This window comes from Pinus tabuliformis, chromosome 1_2, assembly GCF_031772625.1.
Source record: "Pinus tabuliformis cultivar Carrire ecotype Pingquan chromosome 1_2, CPIR1, whole genome shotgun sequence".
NCBI classification, from domain to species: Eukaryota; Viridiplantae; Streptophyta; class Pinopsida; order Pinales; family Pinaceae; genus Pinus; species Pinus tabuliformis.
The window spans coordinates 712489845-712516209 of record NC_142298.1 but is presented as its reverse complement, the minus strand read 5'-3'; the positions used below and the strand labels follow the sequence as shown (position 1 = coordinate 712516209).

General features: G+C 33.8%; 2 protein-coding genes across 2 annotated transcripts in view; both read right to left on the bottom strand.

Moving 5' to 3' along the window:
- Positions 1–6509: 6509 nt before the first annotated feature.
- The window catches only part of LOC149207717 (polyamine oxidase 7-like), a 279337-nt gene continuing 259481 nt past the window's right edge, over positions 6510–26365 (bottom strand). The window contains exon 11 of the mRNA XM_089393937.1: positions 6510–6666. Within this exon, the coding sequence (XP_089250063.1) occupies positions 6592–6666 (75 nt within the window). The 3' untranslated portion in view covers positions 6510–6591. The remainder of the gene's footprint in view (positions 6667–26365) is intronic.
- Positions 13742–18311, bottom strand: LOC149207721 (polyamine oxidase 1-like). The gene is made up of 8 exons (XM_089396523.1): positions 18172–18311; positions 17834–18083; positions 17594–17740; positions 16448–16509; positions 16145–16326; positions 14372–14515; positions 14116–14265; positions 13742–14011 (listed from the first exon to the last, which is right to left on the bottom strand). The coding sequence occupies exons 1-8, from the start codon at positions 18275–18277 to the stop codon at positions 13742–13744; spliced, it is 1311 nt and encodes a 436-aa protein (XP_089252649.1). The 5' UTR covers positions 18278–18311.

Below are 26365 nucleotides of genomic sequence, written 5' to 3'. Positions count from 1 at the left end.
TGGGAGTCCCAGAAATTGGAGGAGATTCTACCTTAATATATTAGCTCAAATAATCATGGAATTAGGACAGTTGGTTAGTGCTTCAAAAGAGATTTCCAATAGTATGTGGAAGTCCATTGATGACATCCTAGATAAAAAAATATTGATTGTCGAAGTTAGGGTCTTAAAGTCCAAAGCAGTTTGAATTTCGTCCCTAGAGATTTCATAACCCGAAATATCAGAGCAGGTTGACAGTTAAGAGATTGGAGTAGGCCAAATATGAGGATCTGAATTTCAGAAGGTTGGAGCCTCGAAACTTGATATCGGAAAGGCATGAAATATCAACATTTTGGAGGTCAGAGCGGAGCTCGGTATATCACAGAGTAGGAGAACATCAAAACCTCAGAGCATATGGCCATCAGAACACATGAGGAAGGAATATCAGAAGGCTTAGAACATCAAAGGAAGGAACCCTGTAACTCCTATCAATTGCAATTCTTTGAAAGCGCCAAGGTTCGTAAGGAAGAGGAATTAACAAAGAAATTCATCGCAAAACCAAGGCTTGACGAGACCCTTTCTCTCTCCTATGGTAGGACACATGGCGGCAATTGATTGTTCATGTGAAGTTCACATGGTAGATGATGTTAGCATGACACAACTGTATGGTGGACACATGGCAGCTTGATTCAGGATTTTCAGTAACCTATTGGGGAAAATATGGGCGACACATGTCACCACTAAGTAGGCGCTACGTGGAGTAATGACGTCAGGCTGACATCATCTCAGAGGTTAGAACATCAGAGGTCAGGATTTCATAACCTCTCATTGAATTCTTAAGAAAAATATCTGATCAGATAAAGGAGCTCTGATGTGGACTAGCGCTCGGTTGTAGGAAACCCAGAAAACCAAGGGTGTAGAAGTGAGACTTAGCACCAAGGTGCTATGGAGTATTTCAGAGGTCAGAATTTTGGGACTCCTTCGAAATTGTAATTTGGAGAGGAATGCCGATACCGAGGGCTTCGATATTATTTGGCATGTGGTCGAGGGGAACCAAAGGACCAAGGACATAGAGAAGAGATTAACACCTAAGTGCTGTGTGATGCCACGTGAAAAATATTTCGGAGGTTGAAACTTCAGAACTCCTCTGTAATTAATTTGAAAAAGTTACAATGTAGAAGAGCTCTGATGTGGCTGGCTCTTAGCTCAAAGAACCAAGAGGGAGAGAAAATACATAAGGAGATAGGCCCCCGATAGGAGCCTGGGAGCCTTAGCACCTAAGCGTTAAGCCCCCCGTCATATAAAAACACAAGAAGGGGCTAAGCATGGAGGGGCTTGAACTCTCGTGATGTCGCAATTTTGTAAAGTCTCTTTTAACATAAGTTATGATATGGGAAGCCTCGATATCGCTGTACAAAGGTATTGAAGGATGAATGGGTCCCCAACTTGAGATTAAATACAAATCAAAGGAGTTACTTAATGGAGTTAATGACATAGGTAGAGATCGTTGTGTCAAGGAAGCGAGGACAATGAGTTGTAGATAAGAGCGTCAAGCTTATCTCGAGGTAAAGAAAAAGGGCCATCCTGATGTACATTTAAGCTCGAAGAGCCATGAATAAGCAAGGGGAGCCTCATGGATAGGAGATTGCTTCACACAGAGGACAATTCCTGGTTGAAGTGTGTAGTATTGACTGAGAATCAATTCTCATCATGAAGAACCATAGAGAGTCGGTAAAGTGCTCAAGTGCCCATATTCAAAGTTTAATGAGGTAGCAGAATTGCAGCATCAAACACAACATCAGCACGGAAGAGCTATACATAGGTACACTCAGGAAGTGAGGCAACATGCAGGAAAGAAAACTTTGAGCAGTGTACAACATATGAACAAAACCAGTGATTGCCATTGAAAAAGGGGGGAAGAAAGTATTGTTGCAAGAGTTGAAGAATGAGAGCATAGTGTGTGTGAGTAGAGCAACTAGCCCAAGTGTTGAACTGGAGTAGTGTGTTGTAGAGAGCCTGTGGAATAGGACACAAAGGTGCTTAATTTACATCATAACAACAAACAAATTGGTGGTTTTTTCAATTTGGGTTTCCATGTGAAAATACTGGTGTCAATATGTGTATGATGCTCATGTGATGGATTGTATGTACATATGAATGTTTCATCTTTCTGCTCATTTGTTTTATGTATGAATGCTCTCATAAGTATCAGAAAATATATGAAATAACTAAAAACATATTCAGTAAAAGTTTTACGAACCTCACTGTTACTGATTCACCCCCCCCTCCAGTAATTCCTTATTACAACAAATCGAGATGATAGAAGATCTACTATAGGTTATGATTTTAACATTGGATTCGAGATTATTTCATGTAGTAGAAAGAAGCAACCAACCATATCGTTGTCATCTATTGAGGTAGAATATAAAGTTTTGTGTGCAACAACTTGTGAAGTTGTTTGGTTGAGGAGAGTTCTTCAAGATGTTGGAGAAGAACAAAAGAAGGCGACAGTGATCAAATGTGACAACCAAACCTCGATCAAATTGGCAAATAATCCTATGTATCATGCAAGAATAAAACATGTTTATTCTTAGTTTCATTTTATTAGAGAGAAGATATAGTCCAAATAATTTTTTCTTGAATATTGTAATACTTGTGAAAATGTTGTTGATATTTTCACTAAGCCCCTTGGGAAGATAAAATTTGAGTTGTTTAGGGAGATATTAGCTGTGGAAATAAATCCTTTCTCAATTAAGGGGGAAACTTGAAAATAATGGAGAATGGATTCGTTAGGTAGTTTTGATTGTGTGTGTATTTAGGGTTTAGATCATAATTTCCAGGCATTTGTTTGATCTCAGTAACTAAATGTACTCCTATAAGATTTGTATTGTTTGATTGATCAATGAATGAAAGCAGTGTTATGGCAGTGTCAGGGTCTCCTCACCTGAGGACTGTGAGTTTCATTTATTAATTGTTTTATCTTTCTTATTTTGAGTGTTCGAGCATCCTCTGAAGAGATTCCACACTCCTTCTTTAATCCTTGATAAGAATGAAAGGCAATGATGCTACTACGCATCAATGTGTTTGCAGGTGAACTGTGGTGATTCGACGTTGTTATACATGTATACTCTCCATATTTCCATGGCTACATGGATGAAGAAAATATTCGCCCTAAAGAAAGGGAGAATATGTATTTAATGCAGTCTACTTGTTCATATTAAACAAAGAGTAATCATCTTGAGACGAGAGGTAGGGCCATGGAAGAAATAAGCAGATCAAGAATGTAAATCACAATTTAACTCTGAAAGTACTGTGAAGAATGCTTAAAAATAATTGATAGTGCAAGTGCATTCAGATTCTTTGTACCATGAAGAATGCTCAAAAATACCTAAGGGTGTTAGTTCATGAAGAACTCTTGGTAGTGTAGTACAAGTCAGATAAATAAATATAGTCAAGCCTCCAAGATTATTTTTTCTTTTGTAGTGAGCAAAGCATGAGGCGAGCAACACAACACAATTCTCATTGAGCAATTGAGAGTTCCACTGACTAACACACTCATTTGTTCATTTCACCGTCTTTTGTAGCACTTCGTGGACATCCTCAAAACAACCTAATAATTTAAGGTACAATATAGTTTATTAGATAAATTCATTCTGAAAGAAGAAGCTAGTTGGATATGTGTAGTCTTAAAAGCAAGAAAGTATTGGCCTCATTATGATCATGGAGTGGGAATCGACCTTGATATTGCTTTCAACAACACAACCTATTCATAATCACATTGAACACAAGAATCAAGGAACATGTTCTCTTGGGTTGAAAGTTTTATGACTTCAATCTTTCAAGGCAAAACAAAACTGTGATTGCACTCCTCCATGAAATTGTCGATATGCTGGCCAGGCACTCAGAACTCATTTTACTCATGCTCCACAAATCATAATTCAAGTTATTTGTCCATCTCAATATTTATCGTTTCATTATTGTTTATTACTTCACTTGAAAAATATGACCATGGAAGTCAGTATTATGCCACATCTCATTTGGTTGTCTCGTCCATGAAAGATCATGTATTGAAAAACCCTAGCTCGTGCATATTTCTAGAAGATAAAGAAATTGTTAAACTGGTGCAAATGGGGACCTAGAGGGTTGCTCAAGAAGGCAAGGACACCTTCATCAAGATATTGAGATCATTCGTTCCAACTACCTTGCCCGTCATGATCGAGCGTCTGAACATCTTCCAATCGTCTAACATATAATCTAATGATGCAAAGTGATAACATGTGGGCATGAGGGAAGTTCCTCTCAAAGGAAACACCTTACAACTTAATAATTTTCTTCTTATAATTATTCTTAATTATTCTAATTTAACCTCCCCATAATATTAATAACTATTAATTGATTGTTTTAATATTTATTATCGTTCGCATTTCCTTTAGACCCCTTAAAACCATATTTTTTTTTCCATTTTGATTAGTTTTATAATTATAATTTATTTCTAATTTAATTATTACTTTATTCTAATATATTTATTCTAATTTTACTTCCTCCTCTATCATTTTTTTTTCTTGTTAAAACTAATCTATTATTTACAGTAGCAAGAAAAACAGGTACATTTACAATATCATTTTACCAGAGGCCAATTGTGGCGCTTTGGGATTGGAGTGACCAAAAAGAACCGCCCTCGCAGGGGCACCACAGCTGAGAGAAACAGCCCTCGCAGGGGTGCCATACCAAAAGAGAACAGCCCTCGCAGGGGCGCCAAACCAAAACTAAACAGCCCTTGCAGGGGCGCCGGACCAAAACAATTCATCCCTCGCAGGGGCACCAGCAGAATTTCAACATTATCCCTCTCGGGTGGAATAGACATAACATGAGCAGTTCTGAGCCAACATAACATAAACAGAAAAACTAAAACAAGACCTGAGCAGCGATGGAGGTCATGATTCCGAACAGATGGGCGACTATTCGTCCGGCTCCTCCTCGACCACCCTACACCATCCATACTTCTCAATTTCCTTTGCAGTGGGAAAGGAGTCCAAGTCGGGGAGACAGCTTTGACAGCAAGAGCAGTTGCTTGAAGAGACATAAACCAGGCAAGAGCCTGAACACCGAGAACCATGAACTGAGCGTGAACCAGCGCATGGAGAGCCGACCCACCACCTCTTTTAACCTCCCCATCGCCACCTCGAATCCCGTCCGCCATTACTGCTTGCTCCATTCGAACCAGTGAGCCGGACAGAGCATTGAATTGCTTCTGCAGAACTCTCATTCTTTTATTCCTTGGCGGCCATCGATATATCAGCCCGCATGCCTGATCCTTGAGGCAGCACATGGCCTGCATGTGTCCCTCCTTAAACACGCGTCCCGTCCGTCTTGTCACCCACATCCGGGGACTTCCTCCTCTATCATTATTAATAATTTATTTTTAATTTTCTTTAACCTTCACAATTTTTCCTTACATCCTTTGTAAGGGTCACATTCCTTATTTATTTATTCCTTTGTAAGGGTCACTAATATAGTTTTCTACACATAAGCTTTTAACATCAACATAACTATATTCATATTTATATAAAATACAACTTGATTGCCAATCAAGTCTCAAAGATTTTGAAACTCACTTTTTCCTTTTAATAATTTCTGAATTGCTTTTAAACTTGAAATCCATGAACACATGCCATTCTTAAATTTACTAATTATTTTCAATTATCAAATAAATAATAGAGTATAGTTGAGATTAAACAATATTCTTTATTACTTTATAATAAAATATTTTGAAAATATTCATAAATTTTATTATTAAAATTGCTTTTAAACTTCAAATCCATGAACACGTGACATTCTTAAATTTAGTAATTATTGTCAATTATCAAGTAAATAATATAGTTGAGATTAAACAATATTCTTTATTACTTTATAATAAAATATTTTGAAAATATTAATAAATATTTTGAAAATATTCATAAATATTATTTTTAATTGTAGTTAAAATTTTTAAATATTATAGGAGTATTCTAACCAGGGGAGGAATTGCTGAGACTGCTAAAAGTGGCTTAAAATTTCAAAAAATCTTGTACAGGCAGTGTTTGAATTGTGGTTTTGATGGTGGAAATGGATTCAGCACCATCAAAAACGTCGAGGACACCTAAAATTTTAAGATTTAACAACTATAACTTGGATTTACAAAAATCTTTGCCGAAATTTTTTTAATATGCCAGAATTTCCATAACTTTCAAGACAACTCCTCTGCGTCATTAGATTAAGCGAATATTATATATATATATATATATATATATATATATATATATATATATATATATATATATATATATATATATATATATATATATATATTTCCTTTTGATATATATTCTTGATTTAATACCAAAATAATAGTACCAGTTTTCTAAATATCATATTAAACATAACTATTCTGCAGAGGAAAAATTGATATTTCAACCCTTGGTCCAGCATTACTCAACAAATATAAATAGGATGCTGAGGTTTCAGCGAACTTCAATAGAATACATTATTGATATAGCATTATATTCCCCACATATTTCTGTTATTCGGTTGCAATCTAAACATCAATCAAAATCAGTTCTATATATGTCTTTCTGGTCACCAGCTGAACACTTCCTTTATCCACGCTTTAACTGAATAAGATCGTCGTCTAGAACTTCCGACCTTCCTCACCTGTCGATCATATTACAAAAGTAGATATATCAGCTTTCAAGAAATTGGGTATTATCTTCACCAAAAGTTATGATGATGTGAGATTCTATACAAAGCAAATCAACGTTTACCCTCAGTTGAATCTCTGCATCACAGGAAGACTCGTTCTTAGCTGGAGTTTCTCCATGAGATTTGCTGTCGCTGTTAGAAAACTAATAAACTTAAACATCGATTCTGCATGCGGAAAGAACTGAAAAGAATCACTAAAACTTAATACCCAAGGATACAAGTTACCTCCAGCCATTGGTGAAACTGTTGATGCAATTTCCTTCTGAAACACCACGCTTCAGCTGCACATGCGAAAAGGAAAGAAGACAGCTGATCTGAAGGCACTTCCAAGCTCTGCTATCTCAGCTAGATGGTGTAGAACTGAAGGGGATTGAGATAGGAGCTTGGGGACCATACAGATGAACATATAGCTAAGCTTCCATCAAGCTTCTAAAAGCTATGTGTTGGAAAAACCACAAATCAAGGTAGAGATCAGATCAAAGTGATGGACCACTTTAGTAGCTCCCAATTATAAATTTAGTAATTGCAGTTGATTTTCTTAACTTAAGGAAACTACTGCAGTTGGTTTCCATAAGTTAAGAAAAGCTGCAATTCCATAAATCAAGGTAGCTTTTGTGTAAAATTAATGGAGCTTAACATTCTCCCACTTGGTCCATACTTCCAAACTTAATGTCTCAAAAACCATTGACAATCTTTATTAAGTAATAGATACATGAATCATGGCGATAAGTCCTCTAATGACGAGTATTATCTTCCATGTATTACTATGTATTTATTCTTATTATAATTTATGTGGCAACAATTTCTTAATGAATAAACCTTATGTTTATTCTTGGTCCTTCTTAAATGAATTTTCTCAAATCAACTTAAGGTGCACATAAATATGAGAAAAAACATCACAATAATTAAGAATTTCATTAACATTGTCCATACAATGAAAAACTGCATAATGGAACCAAGTCCCATATTCAATACATGATCCTTGAATTTAAACGGTGGCATGCCCTTAGTCAAAGGATCAACGATCATTAACTCAGTGCTGACGTGCTCAATGACCACTTTATTTTCTTTAACACGTTCCCTTATAGCTAAATACTTAATGTCGATGTGTTTATTTCGACTCCCACTTTTTTAGCCATAAAACTAGCAGCTGAATTATCACAATATATTCTCAATGGCTTAGATATAGAATCCATAATTCTAAGCCCAGAAATGAAATTCCTAAGCCATACACCATGTAAAGTAGCCTCAAAACAGGAGACGAACTCGGCTTCCATAGTGGAAGTGGCAATCAAGGTCTGCTTGGCAAATGTATCCTGATGTTGATTTGCGTGAATCAACACATTCAGCAAAGTCAGAATCTGAGTAGCCAGTTACTTCCAAGTTGTCCGTCCGTCTATACATAAGCATGTAGTCTTTGGTCCCTTGAAGGTACCTCATTACTTTCTTTGCAGCTCTCCAGTGGTCTAAACCTGGATCACTCTGATATCGTCCCAACATTCCCACAACAAATGCAATGACAGGTCTTGTGCAGACTTGAGCATACATTAGGAATTGCTGATCTCTTAGGTCTAGTAGATCTTCTAAATATTGTACCATCATCTTCCTGAGAAGTATGTGGTTCAACTTGTTGTTCAAAAGTTCTTGGCAACTCTTGAACTCCTTGATCTACTAGAATATCGTCAGCAGCTTGTGGAACTTCAACAATTGGTTATTCAACACCAGTTTGTACTTGAGGGGTGCTATGAACAATAACCAATCTTTCACTTGAAGTGGAAAGTTGAGATTCTGAATGATCTTTCTCAGAAACTATGTTTCTGGTTTGATCGCTCCCACTGATCAAGTCCTTTTCAAGAAACTTTGCATTTCTTGATTCCACAATCCTAGTGCTATGAGATGGACAATAAAATCTGTAAGTATGTATGATTTCTAATATGTCTGAACTCCTATTGGCACCTTTCTTTGACTTGTTGGTCTGCTTTCCCTTTATGCAGTCCACACAAGTCTCAAGATCAGTAAAATCTAGAGTATTAAGTATTCCTTCATTTACCAATCTTTTAATTCTATCTATGGAGATATGACCTAGTCTCCGATGCCATAATTTAGAGGAATCTTCATTAATAACACATCTTTTAGTGCCAGTGAGAACATGCATTGAATCATATGTGACATTGTTTTGTAAATTAATGTAGTAAAGACCATTAGACAAAATACCATTCCCAACATAATCAGATTTATAGAATAGACTGAAAGATTTTTCTGAAAAGTTTAAGGAATATCCAAAAGGTACAAGCCTTGAAACTGAAATCAAGTTTCTAGAAAAACTTGGAACATAAAAGGTCTTTTCTAACTCCAAAACAAAACCACTACTTAAAGTTAAATAACATGTTCCTATAGCTTCCACATGCGAGCCCATCTTGTTTCCTAATAAGATGCTTTGCTCACTTTCCACTAGCTTCCTTAGGTTTTGCAAACCTTGCAAGGAATTCGAAATGTGAATTGTTGATCCAGAATCAATCCACCATGTGTTAATATTAACATTAACCATATCAGATTCATAACAAACAAACGAGATTACTTCCTCAAGTTCGGGAATGTCAGAACGAATTTCAGAGAAATTTGCAGGTTGTACTACTGCATCAAAATAAAGAATCACATGCTTATGTTGAGGTTTAATAAACTTTCATGTTTTACCAATGTAAAACATGCTAAAAAGAATTGAATCAAATGACATAAAAATTGCCTGTGGGCTAAATTTTCAATTCAAACAGATTCAATAAAACTTTATGAACTTTCATGTTTTACCAATGTAAAACATGCTAAAAAGAATTGAATCAAATGACATAAAAATTGCCTGTGGGCTAAATTTTTAATTCAAACAGATTCAATAAAACTTTATGAACTTTCATGTTTTACCAATGTAAAACATGCTAAAAAGAATTGAATCAAATGACATAAAAATTGCCTGTGGGCTAAATTTTTAATTCAAACAGATTCAATAAAACTTATTAATTCATAACTCCTGTGGGTAGGTTATGAAATTTTATCCTAATTAATCACATAAATATAATAAAAATTCCTGTGGGATAAAATTTATTATATTCAGTGTAATTAATTACAATTTAATGTCTAAATAATCTTTATGTGATCTTGCCAATCAATATATAATTTTATTTAATTAAAGATGTTGTGGCTATTCTCTAATTAATTAAAATCATATGGATCACTAGACATTATTTTGTTGCATAAACAAAACTTAACCAGAGAGAAAAATAATGTTTACTGAAAGGAGTAAGTCAAAATGACATTTTAATAAACTCCATATAACTGTAATAATTCTCCAGCAAAATCAAAAGCAGTCAGCATTACCGAAAATGACTACAAATTGATTGTTCAATTTATAAACTAAACCCGGAGATTGACTGAAGCAACGTTGATCTACTTTGCACTTGCATAGCAAATGCAGTTCGAAGGCCAGCTGGCTTGACTTCAGGCTCCGTCCTTAAGTTTATAAAACAACAAAATAGACCAGTAAACAAGCTATTTTGCTCACAAGATCTCTGAACCATGATTTATATCAACAGCAACCTTTATTCACATGTATCCCAACACACAAAATATTGTTCCTTCAATCCATAAAAAAAGGAAACATATTTACTGATTTGTTGTGATATTATTTAAATGAAAATAATATAAATGAATAAATTATTTTCAATGATCAATTAATGAATTTGCTTGAAAATGAATATAATGTGGTTTAACTTTCCGATTCTAAAATGGATAATGTCCCATTTCATTTTCAAGAATCTAATCCAACTGATCATTCAATTCTTTCATATGGGCTGCATATAATCAAGCATATAACGCTTCAAACATCAACTGATGCATCAGACACTAGCAAACATGTGCAACAGTGATTGGAAGATGCACGTCTTGGACAAAATAATGAGAAAGCGCTTAAAGTCAATCAACAGTGAAATCGCCATGAGCAACGTTGCTGTTGAGTGCATATAAAACTAACACATCATATGTGTATACATCTACACATATAAGCTACAAACATGAGAAAATACAAGAGAAAACCAACATTGCATGATACAAAACGAAGCAGAAGCAAACACAAATGAGGCAGCTACTACTCCAACATGTGCAACATGCACAGCCGAAAAATAGTTCGACACTTCCTTGATTTACATTGTGGAAACGGTTTATAACTAACACCGAAAACCAATTCATACAAACATATATTGAATAGCATGGCACACACTACCACACAAATTGTGCAAGTCTTTAAGGCTGCTAACTGCACCACTAGATGTGTCAGCCAGAAGCCTTGCTACATAAAGACATCCATTTGAAAATATGGGCCAAGCTTACTCTTCCATAAAAATAATTATCAAATAATAAAAATGCTCTGATGATTTTTCTGAGAAGTTAGATTTCCAATTTTCCAATATTTAACCAATATCCCCTCGACAAAAATTCCAACATAAAAATGGAACTCTAAATATGGCACTTGTGAACATTGGGTGAAAGCATTTGATTTCTGAATAAACATTTAACCCGCAGATCTCAAACCAATTTAATTTTCATAAAAGCCACCAGAATGACGTTTGCCATAACCTATGATTCTTTGTTGCGATTGAGAGGTTTGCGCGTTCCCCAACAAATGTTACAATGATGCCAAAAACGTGGATGACCACATATTTTATTTTATTTCAAATCATGAGTCAGGTCCTAAACTTCTAAGACACGGCATAACATCATTGAAACGACAACATAGGGACAGCTCTGGACTGATTTAGAAAATCGAGGTGAACATAATATATATACCTAACTCAAATAGTAGTTATCCATACCAAAATTGGTGACTAAAATAAGTTCACAACAACCATAATACAATATGCCAAAACGTGACCGCGTAATATTCAAGCACAGTAGTCTCTAAACGAATAGTCTATCATAAGCACCAAATGGAACAGTCTTGGCGTGGTTTCTTAGGGAATTCAAAAAACACTTAAACATAAACCCTGAATGAAAAACGTATAGCTGTTATGGCACAAAATATAATCGCAATAGGCTTTGGCCAATTGGCCAATTCTGTTGCAGAGTCCTTCGTTCAACGGCCTCTCAGTCTTATTAATTTTGTTTCAAACACAGATGGGAATAGAGATTAAGAGCGATTGAGAAAGTGAAGGTTCGAAACTAACTCCACCATTAAAACAACTCCAGAGAGTGGAAAATTGTTTTGGTGCAAATTTCATTTGCCGATTGGTAAAATCTCTTTACGCATTGGCCAAACATGCATATGCACATAATACACAGGTCATGTATACGACCCACGGTTTGCGCAAAAGGAAATAAATTATGGAACGAAACGGTGGATCGAAATTTGTTTCTTGGCCAACACACATCAAGGCAGAGGTAAAAAGGGCTCTGATACCAACTGTTAGAAAACTAATAAACTTAAACAGCGATTCTGCATGCGGAAAGAACTTAAAAGAATCACTGAAACTTAATACCCAGGGATACGAGTTACCTCCAGCCATTGGTGAAACTGTTGATGCAATTTCCTTCTGAAACACCACGCTCCAGCTGCACATGCGAAAAGGAAAGAAGACAACTGATCTGAAGGCACTTCCAAGTTCTGCTATCTCAGCTAGATGGTGTAGAACTGAAGGGGATTGAGATAGGAGCTTGGGGACCATACAGATGAACATATAGCTAAGCTTCCATCAAGCTTCTAAAAGCTATGTGTTGGAAAAACCACAAATCAAGGTAGAGATCAGATCAAAGTGATGGACCACTTTAGTAGCTCCCAATTATAAATTTAGTAATTGCAGTTGATTTTCTTAACTTAAGGAAACTACTGCAGTTGGTTTCCATAAGTTAAGAAAAGCTGCAATTCCATAAATCAAGATAGCTTTTGTGTAAAATTAATGGAGCTTAACAGTCGCAATTACCTCCCTTATTAATGCAGTCCAACAGCATGTGGGCAGTGTCTATACCTGATCACAAATAGTCAGCAATACGGTCAGATTTTGGAAATATTTTGCAATATGAAGTATGAGAGAAATACTAGAATGTGCATGGAAGAAATAACAGAACTAATTAATGGTTTGGTTTTGTTTTTTAATTGTCTATTAAATTCTAAAATATACCTCAAATCTACAATTAGAATAAGTTATACTACAATATTATTATATCAATGAGAAAAGAAAAAGACAACATAGGCTGGATAGAAATACCTGCAAGATAAGCACCATGGACGTAACCATTAAAATTCTCACTGTATGCTCTCCAGTGAAGTAGATAGGTCCAACTGGTGCCTGCCAACCATTTAAGACAAGATTAATTATCAATTATTTTCAAGGATGTTGTTTAAATAAGTGGATGGTATCTAGATTAGTGTCGATTGGTGTCATGAAAATTTTCAGGAGTTAATATGGGCAAGAGCGCTAATTTTTTATGATTTTTCTAAAATAAATTAGTTAATTTTTATTTTTTATAATATATATATATAATTTGAATTTTTTTAATGATTTTTCTAAAATAAATTAGTTAATTTATATATATATATATATATATATATATATATATAATTTGAATTTTTTTATATCTATTAACGTTTTTCAAAAAATATATCATATATATATATAATTTGAATATTTTTATAAGTATATCTACTAATGTTTTTCAATTTTTTTATTAAAAATAATTAAAATTTTCAAAATTATTCAATTTTGAAATAAATTTTCTTTTTACAATTTTAGTATGTATGAATTTATGTTGCACAAAACTTCAAAGAACCCAAAGTTTCAGAACTAAACATTTATGATAATTAATATAGACTGTTTTTCATTCTAAATTTTCATTTATAATTCTCATTCCATTTAATAATGTGTTATTCACTCATTTTTTTGATATATATATATATATATATATATATATAACATTTTAGCCATCCTGCAATTTAACTATAAATCCTAAACGAATTTTGATATATTCCCGACTAACATCTTTAGGTCTATGTCAGATTCCCAAAATATTCCAATATCTTAAAAACATGAGCCAGGTCAAATAACTTGAAATAAGTTCCCCTGAAGAATCGATTTTTTCCCCACCTTGGAACAAGTATGGCCTCCATCTCTGGAACGTCGTTGCCGAACATTTTCCTGAGAACACTCATTATTTCTGCTTTGACATCCTCGTCAGGCTGTTGTTCTATACGCCGGGCTTCATCGTCCGTGACAGTGACCATCAGAATGTTGCCGCCAGGGTACGCATTCTCCAAATGCTGGAAATATATTGAAATAACAGAAAACAACTAAAGGAAATCAGAACCGCTCCCATTGGATTTGTATCAGAAGCATTTAAGTAAGCATTAAAATAGTTGGGTACCTGCCAGAAATTGTAATAACCTCTCTTTTCATGGGCATATAAGAAGAACTCGGTGCCGGGTCCAGTGGGCCAGAATTTGAAAGGGAACTTCATAAAGATCTTGCAGTAGTCAACCATATCCCATCTGTATATTGCCAGCAATTTCCATAGCTGGCCAGAATATTTCGGACAGCTCAGAGTTACAATGAAGCAAACCCTAATGTCGCTATTCTAACAACTTATAATTGTAAATACCCTCAGCAGGTCTTATACATACAGGCAGATCAGGTTTAAACTCGATGAGTTTTGATTGAAGAACTCCCACGCTGACAGAGACAATGGCATTATTTGCTGTGTACACTGAACCGTCTTCGGTCAAAACCTTGACACCTTTGTCTGTATATGTGATTTCTCTCACAACCTGGATCAAGAAATCAAAGGATAAGAGAATATTGCTAGTAACTGCAAGGCTATGTTTCAATCGAGCAACATCGCAGAATGTAAAATGTGTAACATAACTGTTTATGAACCAAAATTAAAATAATCTATGTTCTATTACATCAGTCTAAATAAGTATACTTTAAAAAAATAAAGATAAGTTATAAGTTGAAACGAAAAGGAGTAGAGACTGAACATTTTAGTTATTTTTAAATCTCTATGCGGTCTCCTTTTTCACAAACAAGGGGTGTTATATATTAATTTGGTATGTGGCTGAGCTGTAACTTTAAAATAAAATTATAGTACAGTTTAAATAGTTTAAATAGATTTAACAGTTGAGAATGTGGATATTGTAAATGCTATAAATTTTAGTAGTGAAATTATTATGCCAATGTTAGTAAAAAAAAAGAGGTATTATTGATTTTCATGTTTAACTTGCCAGTAACCTTAAAGTTAAATTATTATTATTAAAAAATATAATGTTCAATGTGTCCCTTAATGTGACCTGGGACATTTTTGGTCTAATATGATAAGGCAAATTCCTCCACCTTCTTGGAGTCTTGGCTTTTGGCTCTTGCTTTGTCATAAATTTCTCATATATCTACGGGCTATTGGATATACTCTTGGTTTTATAGTGGCATCCTTTAGGTTTGATCTTGGGCCTCTCCCATATTACACCAACTAGTTACTAATTCACCAAGGTTAAAAAAAATTGTTCAAGAAATAGGCTCCCCACGCTGGTGGAGACTCTGCTCTTACTAGGTCATAAATTCGTGGTATATATCTAACTTACAAACTTGTTAAGCCATAAGTTCCTGTATATTTAGCTTAAGAGCTTGCTAAGTCATAAATTCCTGGTATATGTAGCTTACTAGCTTGTTAAGTCATAAATTCCTGTGATATATCTGGTTTACGAACTATTGGATATACTCTTGGTGTTATAGTTAGCTAAATTTGATATTAGATTTCACATAGATTACTCCAACAAATTATGAATTCACCATATATATATATATATATAAAACTCACATCATTAATTATATTTAAAATTAATATAATTTATTTTATTAATAATTTATAATTTATTTAAAAAGACTTATCATTAACCTAATATATTATTTTATTTGTAAATACAAATATTCTATATTTTATAACAACCATTTCTTCCCATTATTTAAAATAAATCTAATTAATTTTAATTTTATTATATATTATATTTTTTCCAATTATTTAAAATAAATAAATCTGGTTAATTTTAAATTTATTGTATAATTATATATATATAAATTTAAAATATATTATTAATGTAATAATCAATTTAACTCATATCATTATTATAATTTATAATGTGTATAATATTATTATATATTAGGATTTTCTTTTATTTTAACTTAAATAACCTTAAATCATTATTGAAAAATAATAATAACATAAAATATCACTATAAAATAAATTCATTTTAATTCAAATGTTTTAATTTAGAAATCTTAAGTTCCTTTTTTTTATTTTTTTTATACTTCATTTTAATATTTAATAGATAGAGTTTTGATTTCTGATTTAAAAAGTTTAGGTTGGAGTTCAGATCCTTTTAAAATGCTATATATCACTCTACCTGGTTGAATTTGAGATGTTCATCTGATATAGATCCATTATGACATTGAAGGAATTCCTCAACTAGCTTGTGAATAATGTGCTCATATCCTCGCCTGTCAGCTACGAAATATTCATCATCCCCATAGTATTCGAACGTTGCAATGGGTTCTACATTCTTTAAGCTCGTCACTCGTGGAGGTTCTGTATATCCAAATGCAATCAATTGATTTAATTTCACACCATCTCAATAAATCTCTTTGTAAAATGAAGATGAATATGATTATAACTGAATGCCAGATAAATTTGCAGAAATGATGGAAACCTGCGACTTGAAAGTCATAGAAGTAGTAATCAATCGCCATCTCCAAGGGTGTCATTGGCACACTGCAAGTTCATTTCATCAAGATACGATCATTCCAGAATAGCCTTCAACATCAGATACATTTATCATAAATATGACTTTAAACTTTGATGTAGCAAATTACAAATTTCATCTCCCACACTTTGGGAAACATCAAAGTTCTTTTATGAGTCTCTCTTTCAGATTTTCTTAAAGCATATATTGATATCTGCCAGCCTTCTCTATAGGTTGAAGGAGTCAAATTGATTTCAAATCCAACAACCTCTATATCAAAGTGCTGCAGCATAACGGGGTGGATATTGATAGTTATTGCACCTTACATAGTAGCGTATATATTGAAAGACATTGTCCATACAAAGTCAGTGATATACAAATCACTGAATATAAGTTGGTGATATAAATGCCATTGAATTTGAATTAATTCCCAATCTAACAACCAGTATATCACCCATTGCAGCATCGCAGGATACACATGATATTGAAACTGAATTGATTTCAAATTCGACATCATGTATATCACCAACTGCACATACCATTAATATCAAAGATAACACAAAGCTAGTGATATACAAGTCATTGAATTTAAGTAGGTATATAATTGAATTTGAATTGATTTCAAATCCAACTACTTGTATATCAACTGCTGCAGCAGGTGGATATTGTCTGCCATTAATATGAAGGAGAATGAATTTCATACGGGTATCCTTATTCTAATTGCAGATTCTTGGGAAAATCTCACAACCAGACAGACAGCAACTAGGTTAATGATAATAGAAAGATTAGACAACAGCTAGGTTAATGATATTAGAAAGATTAGGAGAATAAGGAATTTAATTGTTTGATTTTGCTATGGATTCTGGATATTTTATAAATCTACAATTCAGATAAGTTCAACCAAACATTGAAAGTAAATCTAAAGTAAATCTAAATCTATAATCATTGAAAGTAAATCTAAATCTATAATCAAGATAAGTTCAACCAACTCTCTACAATCAAGATAAGTTCAACCAACTCTCCATTTAAAGCAACTTTCTCTGTCAGATTTGATTAAAGTAGGTAAAATAATTTTATTAAAGTAAATTAAATCGAGCATAAGGAAGTTCGTACTATCCAAAAATCCTTTGTGACGTTAAGATAGATATGTCTTCCTCTCCATTCTGCTGAAATGATTTGGAGAGCTTTGAACTGTACTCAGATGATGCTGTTGCCAGAGCATATGGTCGTGCAACCACAGACTGAGGCAGAAGACCTCCGCTGTTGTGAAATCCCCTTAAGATTATATTTTTTAGATTTCGAAAATGAAAAAGAACAATTAGCAAATAGTTATAACAACTTCCAGGAACTTACTCTTGATGATAGATATTGTTGCTGATATTGCCGTAATCAGAATAAGATGTCCGAAGCTTGTATTTCTGGGCCAGAGACCATATGGGGTTCATGTTTTTTCCTCCAACGCCCTCCACCCAGTTGGCACCCATCTCTACTGTATGCCCTGCAAACGATTCCTTGTGCATTCTCCCCCCAATTCTATCTGTAGCTTCTAGTATTACAAAGTCCTTCATTCCATTGTCCCATAATGTCTTTGCTGCCATTATCCCTGCACACAAATTATCAATCGAAATTCATTCAGAAAACATAGTATGGAAGTTAGGATGTTTAAATGAAATTCATTAGCATAATAGTACCTGACATGCCCGCTCCCACTATGATCGTGGCGGTAGCTGCAACTGGTGGACAGAAGAAAACTACAAATAATAACAATGACAAGAATATAAGATGAATGAAAGCCATGAAAACTGAGGACAAAAAGAATCCAGAGTTTATATCAGGCCCCAGCAAGAACAGTGACATGACCTTGAGTCTGAACTAGGTTCTTCAGAGAGTATATATAGAAGTTCAGGGTCACCTTTGCTCCCTCTGCTTTTTTGGCAACCCAATTGTACGACCGGTGTACTGTTAGAATTGCAGCTTTCGAAGGCACTTTTGCCATCCATGTGTCTGAGAAGAAGTAATTATTGATTAATGATTGAATGGCAATGATCTTAACACATGCATATATAATTCATACTCCAAAATTTGCATCTTATCATCTCCCAACCAATAATGTCATGCTATCTCGGAAGAGCCAAAGCCATGCAGTCCAGACTCCTCCCGAATCACGAGAGGGCAAAAGCAAAAAGTATTCATCGTTTTCTAATGATTAGTGTTCGGGTTGATACATGCTCTGCCACCCAAAGCTTATGACATATACACCTACTACTATGAATTAGATAAAAGTGTTTGATACTGAATGATTTGAAATCACAACGACACGAGAAAGGACAATATCCTAGTCACATTAGAAATAGTTTGTATATATAACTAACATTTACTTTATTATAATTTGTTTTTAATTTATAACATTTAATGATGGACCATCATAACATTTAATCATTTATGGATGGGGTTATGTATTTTTTAATTATATATAGTGAGGGTGTTTAATGGATAAGAATTTTTTTCTCATATGTTTAACTTAATTATATATATATATTTGTAAGTTTGGTAGGACTATATCTTCATCATATTCAATTTCTTATTTTGATCGGGGAATATCACAAGATTTGAACCCAAGGCTTCATGGCGAGACTTTATTTTCATAACCATTGCCAATTAAGCTACCCTAGGCAGACACTTATATATATATAATTTATTAAATTTTAATTCTCAATTATTGAGCTCTCGAGGTTCATTGAGTCGAGAGGCTCATTTTACAACCCAATATGATGTGTAAGGGCTACCCAGGTAGACAATTATATATATCTATATATATATATATATATATATATATATATATATATATATATATATATATATATATAATTTATTAAATTTAAATTCTCAATTATTGAGCTTTCTAGGTTCATTGAGTAGAGAGGTTCATTTTACAACCCAGTATGATGTGTAAGGGAAATTTTGATCATTTAAGCCCAAATAAAAATTAAAAAAAATCTAAAAATAAAAAAAATCAAATAACTATACAAAACATTTAATAATATCTTCTCATAAAAAATTTGCACGCAAAGAAATTGAATCCCTCTCAACTCATGTTAGATCAATATTTATAATAAATCTATGCTAATTCAAAATATTTTTTATTATATATATATATATATATATATATATATATATATATATATATAAATAATTTATATTAATACAACCATTGACAAACACAATATTTGGCAATCCATTTCATTGGTATGTGAGTTATATAGAAATATTTAATGATTCATAAAATTTTATTTGAATATTCATTTTCACTTTTTTATTATATATATGATGTATTTATTTTAGCATTTATTTATGTGAGTTATATAGAAATATTTAATGATTCATAAAATTTTATTTCAATATTCATTTTCAATTTTTTTTATTATATATATATGATGTATTTTATTTTAGCTTTTTATTTAAAATTTACATTGAAATATATGAAATATATGTACTTAATATTGAGCATGGACATTCCACATTCATATTGGATTGTATAATGGGCCATTTCACAAATGAATGTATGGTCCTTGCAATTTTAATTAGAATGTTTAATATGTTTCTAGTGTAATTTTTAGCATAATTTATGTTTTATATGTATTATTTGATAACTAAACAATCAAATTAATATTAATATAATTACAAAACCTCAACATGGATAACAAAAAACCACCACAAGTATGGGATCTCATATGATGCTTAAATGGGTAACATAGATCTTGTCTAGCATAATGTTAGCATTTCAATTAACAAAAATATTAATGATAGACTTGTGTGAATGATCAAGTAGAAACAGATATTGATATAAAAGAAATGATGTGACAAGACACTATACCAAGGCATTAGAGCATCGAATCAATGTAAGAGCCAACAACACTGTGTCCTATGCACTCACTGTTGCACATTCCACATGCTTGATACATGTTAGTACTTACAAACCATTGTACTACCCCATTTTGTCTAGGTCTTTTTTGTTGTTATTGTGATTTGAACGTTTACCCTTAGGTAGCTTGATGCCTTTTCTTATCTATGCTTTAGAAACTAATGAACCCTATGCATTATTCTAGGGTATAATACATATTTCTTATGTTTATACATATGTGAGCACATATACCATATGATGTGGGTGTTATTTGATAATGGCATGGTGTCTCTATTCCTTTTTGTGGAACTAATTAGAAGCATAAGATGATGTTGATATGGTTTTTTTACGTCATGACCAATGAAATGTGGCATTAATATTTGAATTGTGTGACTTGAACATATGATGATGATGTCATGAAATAATAGTAAATGACTATTAGTGTTGTTGAGAGAATGTGATTTGTGGCAAGCTGGCTATATTTGTAGGACTCTTGGATGCACATGATTGATGCCTTGGGTTAAAGGTCATGGGATTTGATGGGATATTGAAATAATAAAATATCATTGAATGATTATGTATTAAAAAATGAAACTTGTAAAATCCTAATTACATGATTGTAATGAGCTAATATGTGAATGTTATGGAAGTATGATCGAGCTGACATAGATCTCATGTGATGACATGTTGACCATGTTATATAAATATATAGATATGTTACGATATGATTTCGATGATCTTAGTGATGCATGTAACCTATCAAGTGTATGATTAAACAAGTGCATATCACTATCTAGTAGAACATTAGGTTGGAAGTTTGGAAATAAGACTTATAGAAGGTAATTTGTGATGTTAAACATTTGATTTTTACTTATTATTTTTCTAAATAAAGTTTCATTTAAACTTCATTAATAGGAAATATTTATGATCTTTAGAATAATAAAGGCGGGCTATCAACACATTCTTTATCGGAAAAACAAAGAACCATACCAAGGTTGGAAAGAATCCAAAGTGCCTTGTCTCAGAGTCTAAGTCACCCATATGAACAAAAGGGAGAGTTGGATTAGGCCAAGACACCCCACCATATTACCAAATTCATAAAATTAAAATGGCCTATTCTCTAGTAAGAAACCACTATAAAGCTAAGAGGAGGATCAACCCCAATATACTTGAGAAGATTCCACCCATTAGTGGGGTCTTCAATGGCTTGGATACCTCTAAGATCATGATTGATATGGTGGGAAACAACTTGTCCATGTGCAATGGCTTGGGAGTCTAAATACATGCCACCTGCATTCCCTCTCTTAGTTGCTTGGACATGCCTACTTGCACAAGGCTGAGGTTGGTAGTGAGAGGAGGTAATCGAATCATCACATCTAGAAATTATTTGGCTATGATAAGATTGAGGCTTGGGAAGTACCCTGCTCATGGTGCATGGGGCCCTATGCTAGTAATATAATGACTATTGAAGATTATCCATTTCTAGGTGCACCATATGAGATTGGACCTTTAATTTTAATAGCAACTTACGAATAATTATTGTGATATCATACCAATAAAATTAATGAAACAATAGGCGATCATTAGAAAAAAGTGATTACATTATTTCCAAATCTTGAAGAGAACTTCAACTACAAAAAAACATCTAAGTAATATAAAACTCCATGACCTAAGGAAGGTCATCACCTAACAAGGTAGCATGTAAGAGAAGGATGCCTATAGTAGTTGTTGACACACACTCAACCCGGGCCTAGGATTTCTTATCATATTCAAATAACTAAAAAAGTTGCTTCAAAGTTTCATCTCAACTATAGTGTAGGTAGTGTGGATTGTGAACCCTTAGGTAAGTCAATCTGTTGTCAATAGAGAGACCCTCTATCATTAGACTTTAGGTAATTAATGAATTTTGAGGCTCTAAAATAGCTTTCCAAATGCTTTGGAGATGAAATAACCAATTCTTTATTGTGACATCATGTACCACACATTATTGAGTTAACCAACAAGTTGAGGCTTGGAATATAATCACTTATAACCCATGGCTAGCTTATATCTCATGAAGGTAGTATTTGATATTTGTTTTGAGTCATTCCACTAGGAGTGAGAGGTTGGGAGGTTGAGGTTAAGCTACAAGTCATGAGGGATGAATTCTCATTAGATGTAAGTCACAAAAAATGTTATTTTAACTTTGGCCACAAGGTCCAATTATTAGTAGATCTATCAAATAGGTCATAGTAGATTGAGTTTCCTTCTAAAAAATATTTCTCATTGGAAACCAAGAAGATTTAGCTAAGGGTTTCCCATTAAAGATCCCAAGTAATGATCAACATAAGAAATGGTGATTAAAAGAAAGAGCAAATTGTAAGGAGGGTCCCTTCCATGTTAAGAAGAGCTTGAAGGCCTCCCAAATACTCTAAGCACAAAAGTGTAATCACCCTTGAATTTACAAGATTTAGCATAATGGTATAGAAGTATAGGACTTGCCAATAATTTTTAACAAGGGACCACCCTTACTAGAGACAATGTTTGAACTAGATTTTCTAGGCCTATTAGCCATCCATCACTTAAATTAGACACTTACTGCAAACTATCTAGTCTCATTTTTTGATTTTGATAATAGTAACATAAATCATCTCCTTGAGGCTACAACATAGAGCCTAATTTATTCTATGGAAGTTAGGTTTCTTATTGGGTTTATGCCAAAGAAAGTATGAAGAGATTTCTCTAGATGGCCATATGAAAATTTGGAGTGTTTTTAATATGAGGAGTATTAAACATGCATGACCACCAATATCTTGGTGTAAATATGAAATTTAGTAGCTAACATAAGTGGTTTAGTAATATATTTATAGATTTTTTTTCCACGATTTTAACCACCACCATTGAAAACTCCCAAGGGGAGGCTTGAGAGGTAAAGGGGATACCAAGGAACTTAAATTTTTTTCCCAAAAAGAGGTAGGTCCAAGGTATGGAAAAGCCACACAAACCTTAGCTATTGAATCTATTAATAGCACTAAGTTTTTGCACACTGAATGATGGAGCCAAAAGTAATACAAAAACATTAAGGAAATTCATGTAAATTTTCAAGATTGTTGTGTCCTCATTGATGGTCAAGAAATTATTCTAAGTGAAATTCCCATTGACAAGTTAGCACCTTTTATGCCCTCAAATATGTCTCAAAATTGCTTAAGATATAAGTAAGCAACCTAGAGATATGGTTTGCATAAAATAAATCATTAGAGCTAGAAAACATCTTTGCGAAATGGATCTAAATAACTATATGTCCTTGAAATTTTACCTATTGATAGTGAGATAGGTTGAGGCATTAGAAAATATGGTTTCAACATTTTTATAGACTAGTAGGTCAATGCCCAAAGCCTTTAGCATGGTAAATTGAAGGGCTAATCAACCTATTCATAAGCATTTAAAAATTCAATTTTGATAAATAGAACTTCTAAGGTAGTAAAACAAGTCTATTCCATGCCCTCCCAAACCACAATAACATTCTTAAGAATGACCTTAGGAAGAACGTTTTAAGCCACAACATATGGGCTTTGGCTAACATTTGTAAGAAATATTCAGTAAAATAATATGCCACTAATTAGTGATCATGATACCATGGTCTTTGTTACTACTTGGATTATAATCTTGGCAAGGTTTGGTAAAGATGTTAAGCGGTAAGCACATAGGAGTTGTACCCACTATTATCTTAGCACAATCTCCTCTCACTTTAGGCAAAATCCTATAAGGGTATGGGTGGTATCCCAATACCTTGATTGCCTCACCAAAAAGCTAGTGGAATAGTTCTTAGGAACCTTATATTAGATGAAGGTTAGTAGTTAATTAAATACAAGTGCTAAAACTAGTATATGAATTAATAACATAGAAGACACAAATCAACCTTGAGAAAGAGTGGAATACCTCAAATAAATACTACCTTTGATGTCACAAGTTGAGGTAAGGGTGAATATACCAATAGATATGATATTTATTTGAATTCCTCTTGTCAATTATATGACCTAAAATATGACAAGTTTGCTACTGTATTGTACCTCAAGTAAATGTAAAAGATAAAACATGTAGAAAACACTAGTTTGGAGTGCTCTTCAAGCCACATGGGAGTTTGGAGGCATGCTAGGATCAAGTGTCTATGGGTGCTAATTTTTGGGCTATGAAATTTTAGTGAAACAAGAGCTTAGAAATATATTTATGATATAAATATAAAGGTACATGTTGTTGTTGCTATAACACCTTCCAAAATTTTGCTACATTCGAATTTTGGAGCCTACCTACTATCATATCAAGTGTCGCTTTTGGTCACCAAGTGTCATTTCATCTTATTTTATATGTTTCATGTGTCCTTGTTCTTTCCTAAGTGTTGAAACATCATTAAGAACATCCATAATGCACTTCATAATCTTAGTAAACTTCCTAGTTATTAAATGACACTTTTGGTCGCAACCGCACACACTTTGTCTGTTATACTTGGAGAGTGTTTGTAAATTGGCGATTTGATGTATAATTCTTAGTATTTGGTATTTTCTAAGATTTACCGATGATTTGGTATGTGTCACACTTGTTTTTCTTCCAAACTCATTGTATTTTACCACGCCTTACCTTCCAGACTTAGGAAATTTTTGGTTTTCACAAACCTGCTTACTAGGATAGGGAGAGCGCGCTACACACTCTCAAGGCTTAGTCAGAGCCTCCTTGTTTATTGAGACTATGCCCTATGCCCAAGCCCAAATTTTCCTCCCTTCCAAGCGCACATCACACTCTTAAGCATCAAGACCCCCTTGTTCTTCTAAATTGCGCCCTCTTATGCCCTCTCTCCCAATTGAGCATACAATGCACTGACATTGATCAGTAAAGTCTCCCTTGAGCCTTGATAGTGCACCCTATGCCTTCCTTGTGCCTAGGCCTTCTCAGTTGAGCACACAACACATCAACAATCCATAGTGAGTTCCCTTGCCTCTTGTGACTGTGCCTCATGCCCTCCATTAGGCCTCCTCTGCTCAGCAAAGCGCACACCACATCCTCAGTGGCCAACACACAACCCCTGTCCATTGTAAGTGCACCTCATGTTCAGAAAATTTCTCTTCCCTTTCTGAGCACATTGCTGATTCATAGTCATAAAGTTTGCATGAAACATGATAGAATAGGAGATTTTTGGGCTGGTGTTTGCTTGCCATGAGTGATCTTACTTGTAGGTGTTACTAGAAAAGCATGACAATGATGCATGAGGAGATTTTTCAAAGGAAGAAACCCTAGGAAGCATTGAAAGACAAAATAACACATGATTATGACAAGTGAAAGAACATTAGATTCTGATCCATAAAGACTCCATATGATATTAAAAACCTTTAGAGGGTAGATGGAAAAGGAGAAATTTATATCAAGTATTGAAGATGTATGTGGCAACATCATCGTCTCTCAAGAAAATCCATCTCACAAGTCACTATGGGTCCAAGTCATCAATGTTAGTGGCTTGTCATGTTGTCACCACATGACGATGTGGAAATAATGATGTAATTTTATAAATATGAATATGTGGAAGTCCAAAAGTCATATATGGACAAAAGAGCCACATGGAAAAGTATAAAGGTCACATATAGAAGTCCAAAAGTCATGTTGAAGTTCAAAAGTCATTTGGAAGTCCAAAGGTTATTTAGAAGTCTAAAGGTCATTAGAAGTTGAAAAGTCATATGGGAAGTTAAAGAGTCACGAGAATATGAAGAGTCATGCCTCTAGTTATGAAAGAAGACTCATTACTCAAATAAATGAATTTTCACCTTGGCTTCTCATACAAGGCATTAGAGAGATAGATATAGTTCTTTTGGAGAGCAAGTAGTGGCTCTAACACTCCACTATTGGAGCTAGTGGTGTTCATTGTACTCATGTATCTTGGAAAATTTGATTAATACTTGAAGCCTGCTGGGCCAATACATTTTCATGCACAGATCATGGATGATTTAAGACTATTCTCC

Bases quoted from the DNA above. Each gene is read 5' to 3' on its own strand.
- LOC149207721 (XM_089396523.1), bottom strand. From the start codon at position 18,277: ATGGCTTTCATTCATCTTATATTCTTGTCATTGTTATTATTTGTAGTT. The intron at 18,084-18,171 runs GTACTATTATGC...ATTTGTGTGCAG, and splicing joins AGTGGGAGCGGGCATGTCAG to GGATAATGGCAGCAAAGACA. The intron at 17,741-17,833 runs GTAAGTTCCTGG...ATTTCACAACAG, and splicing joins AACAATATCTATCATCAAGA to CGGAGGTCTTCTGCCTCAGT.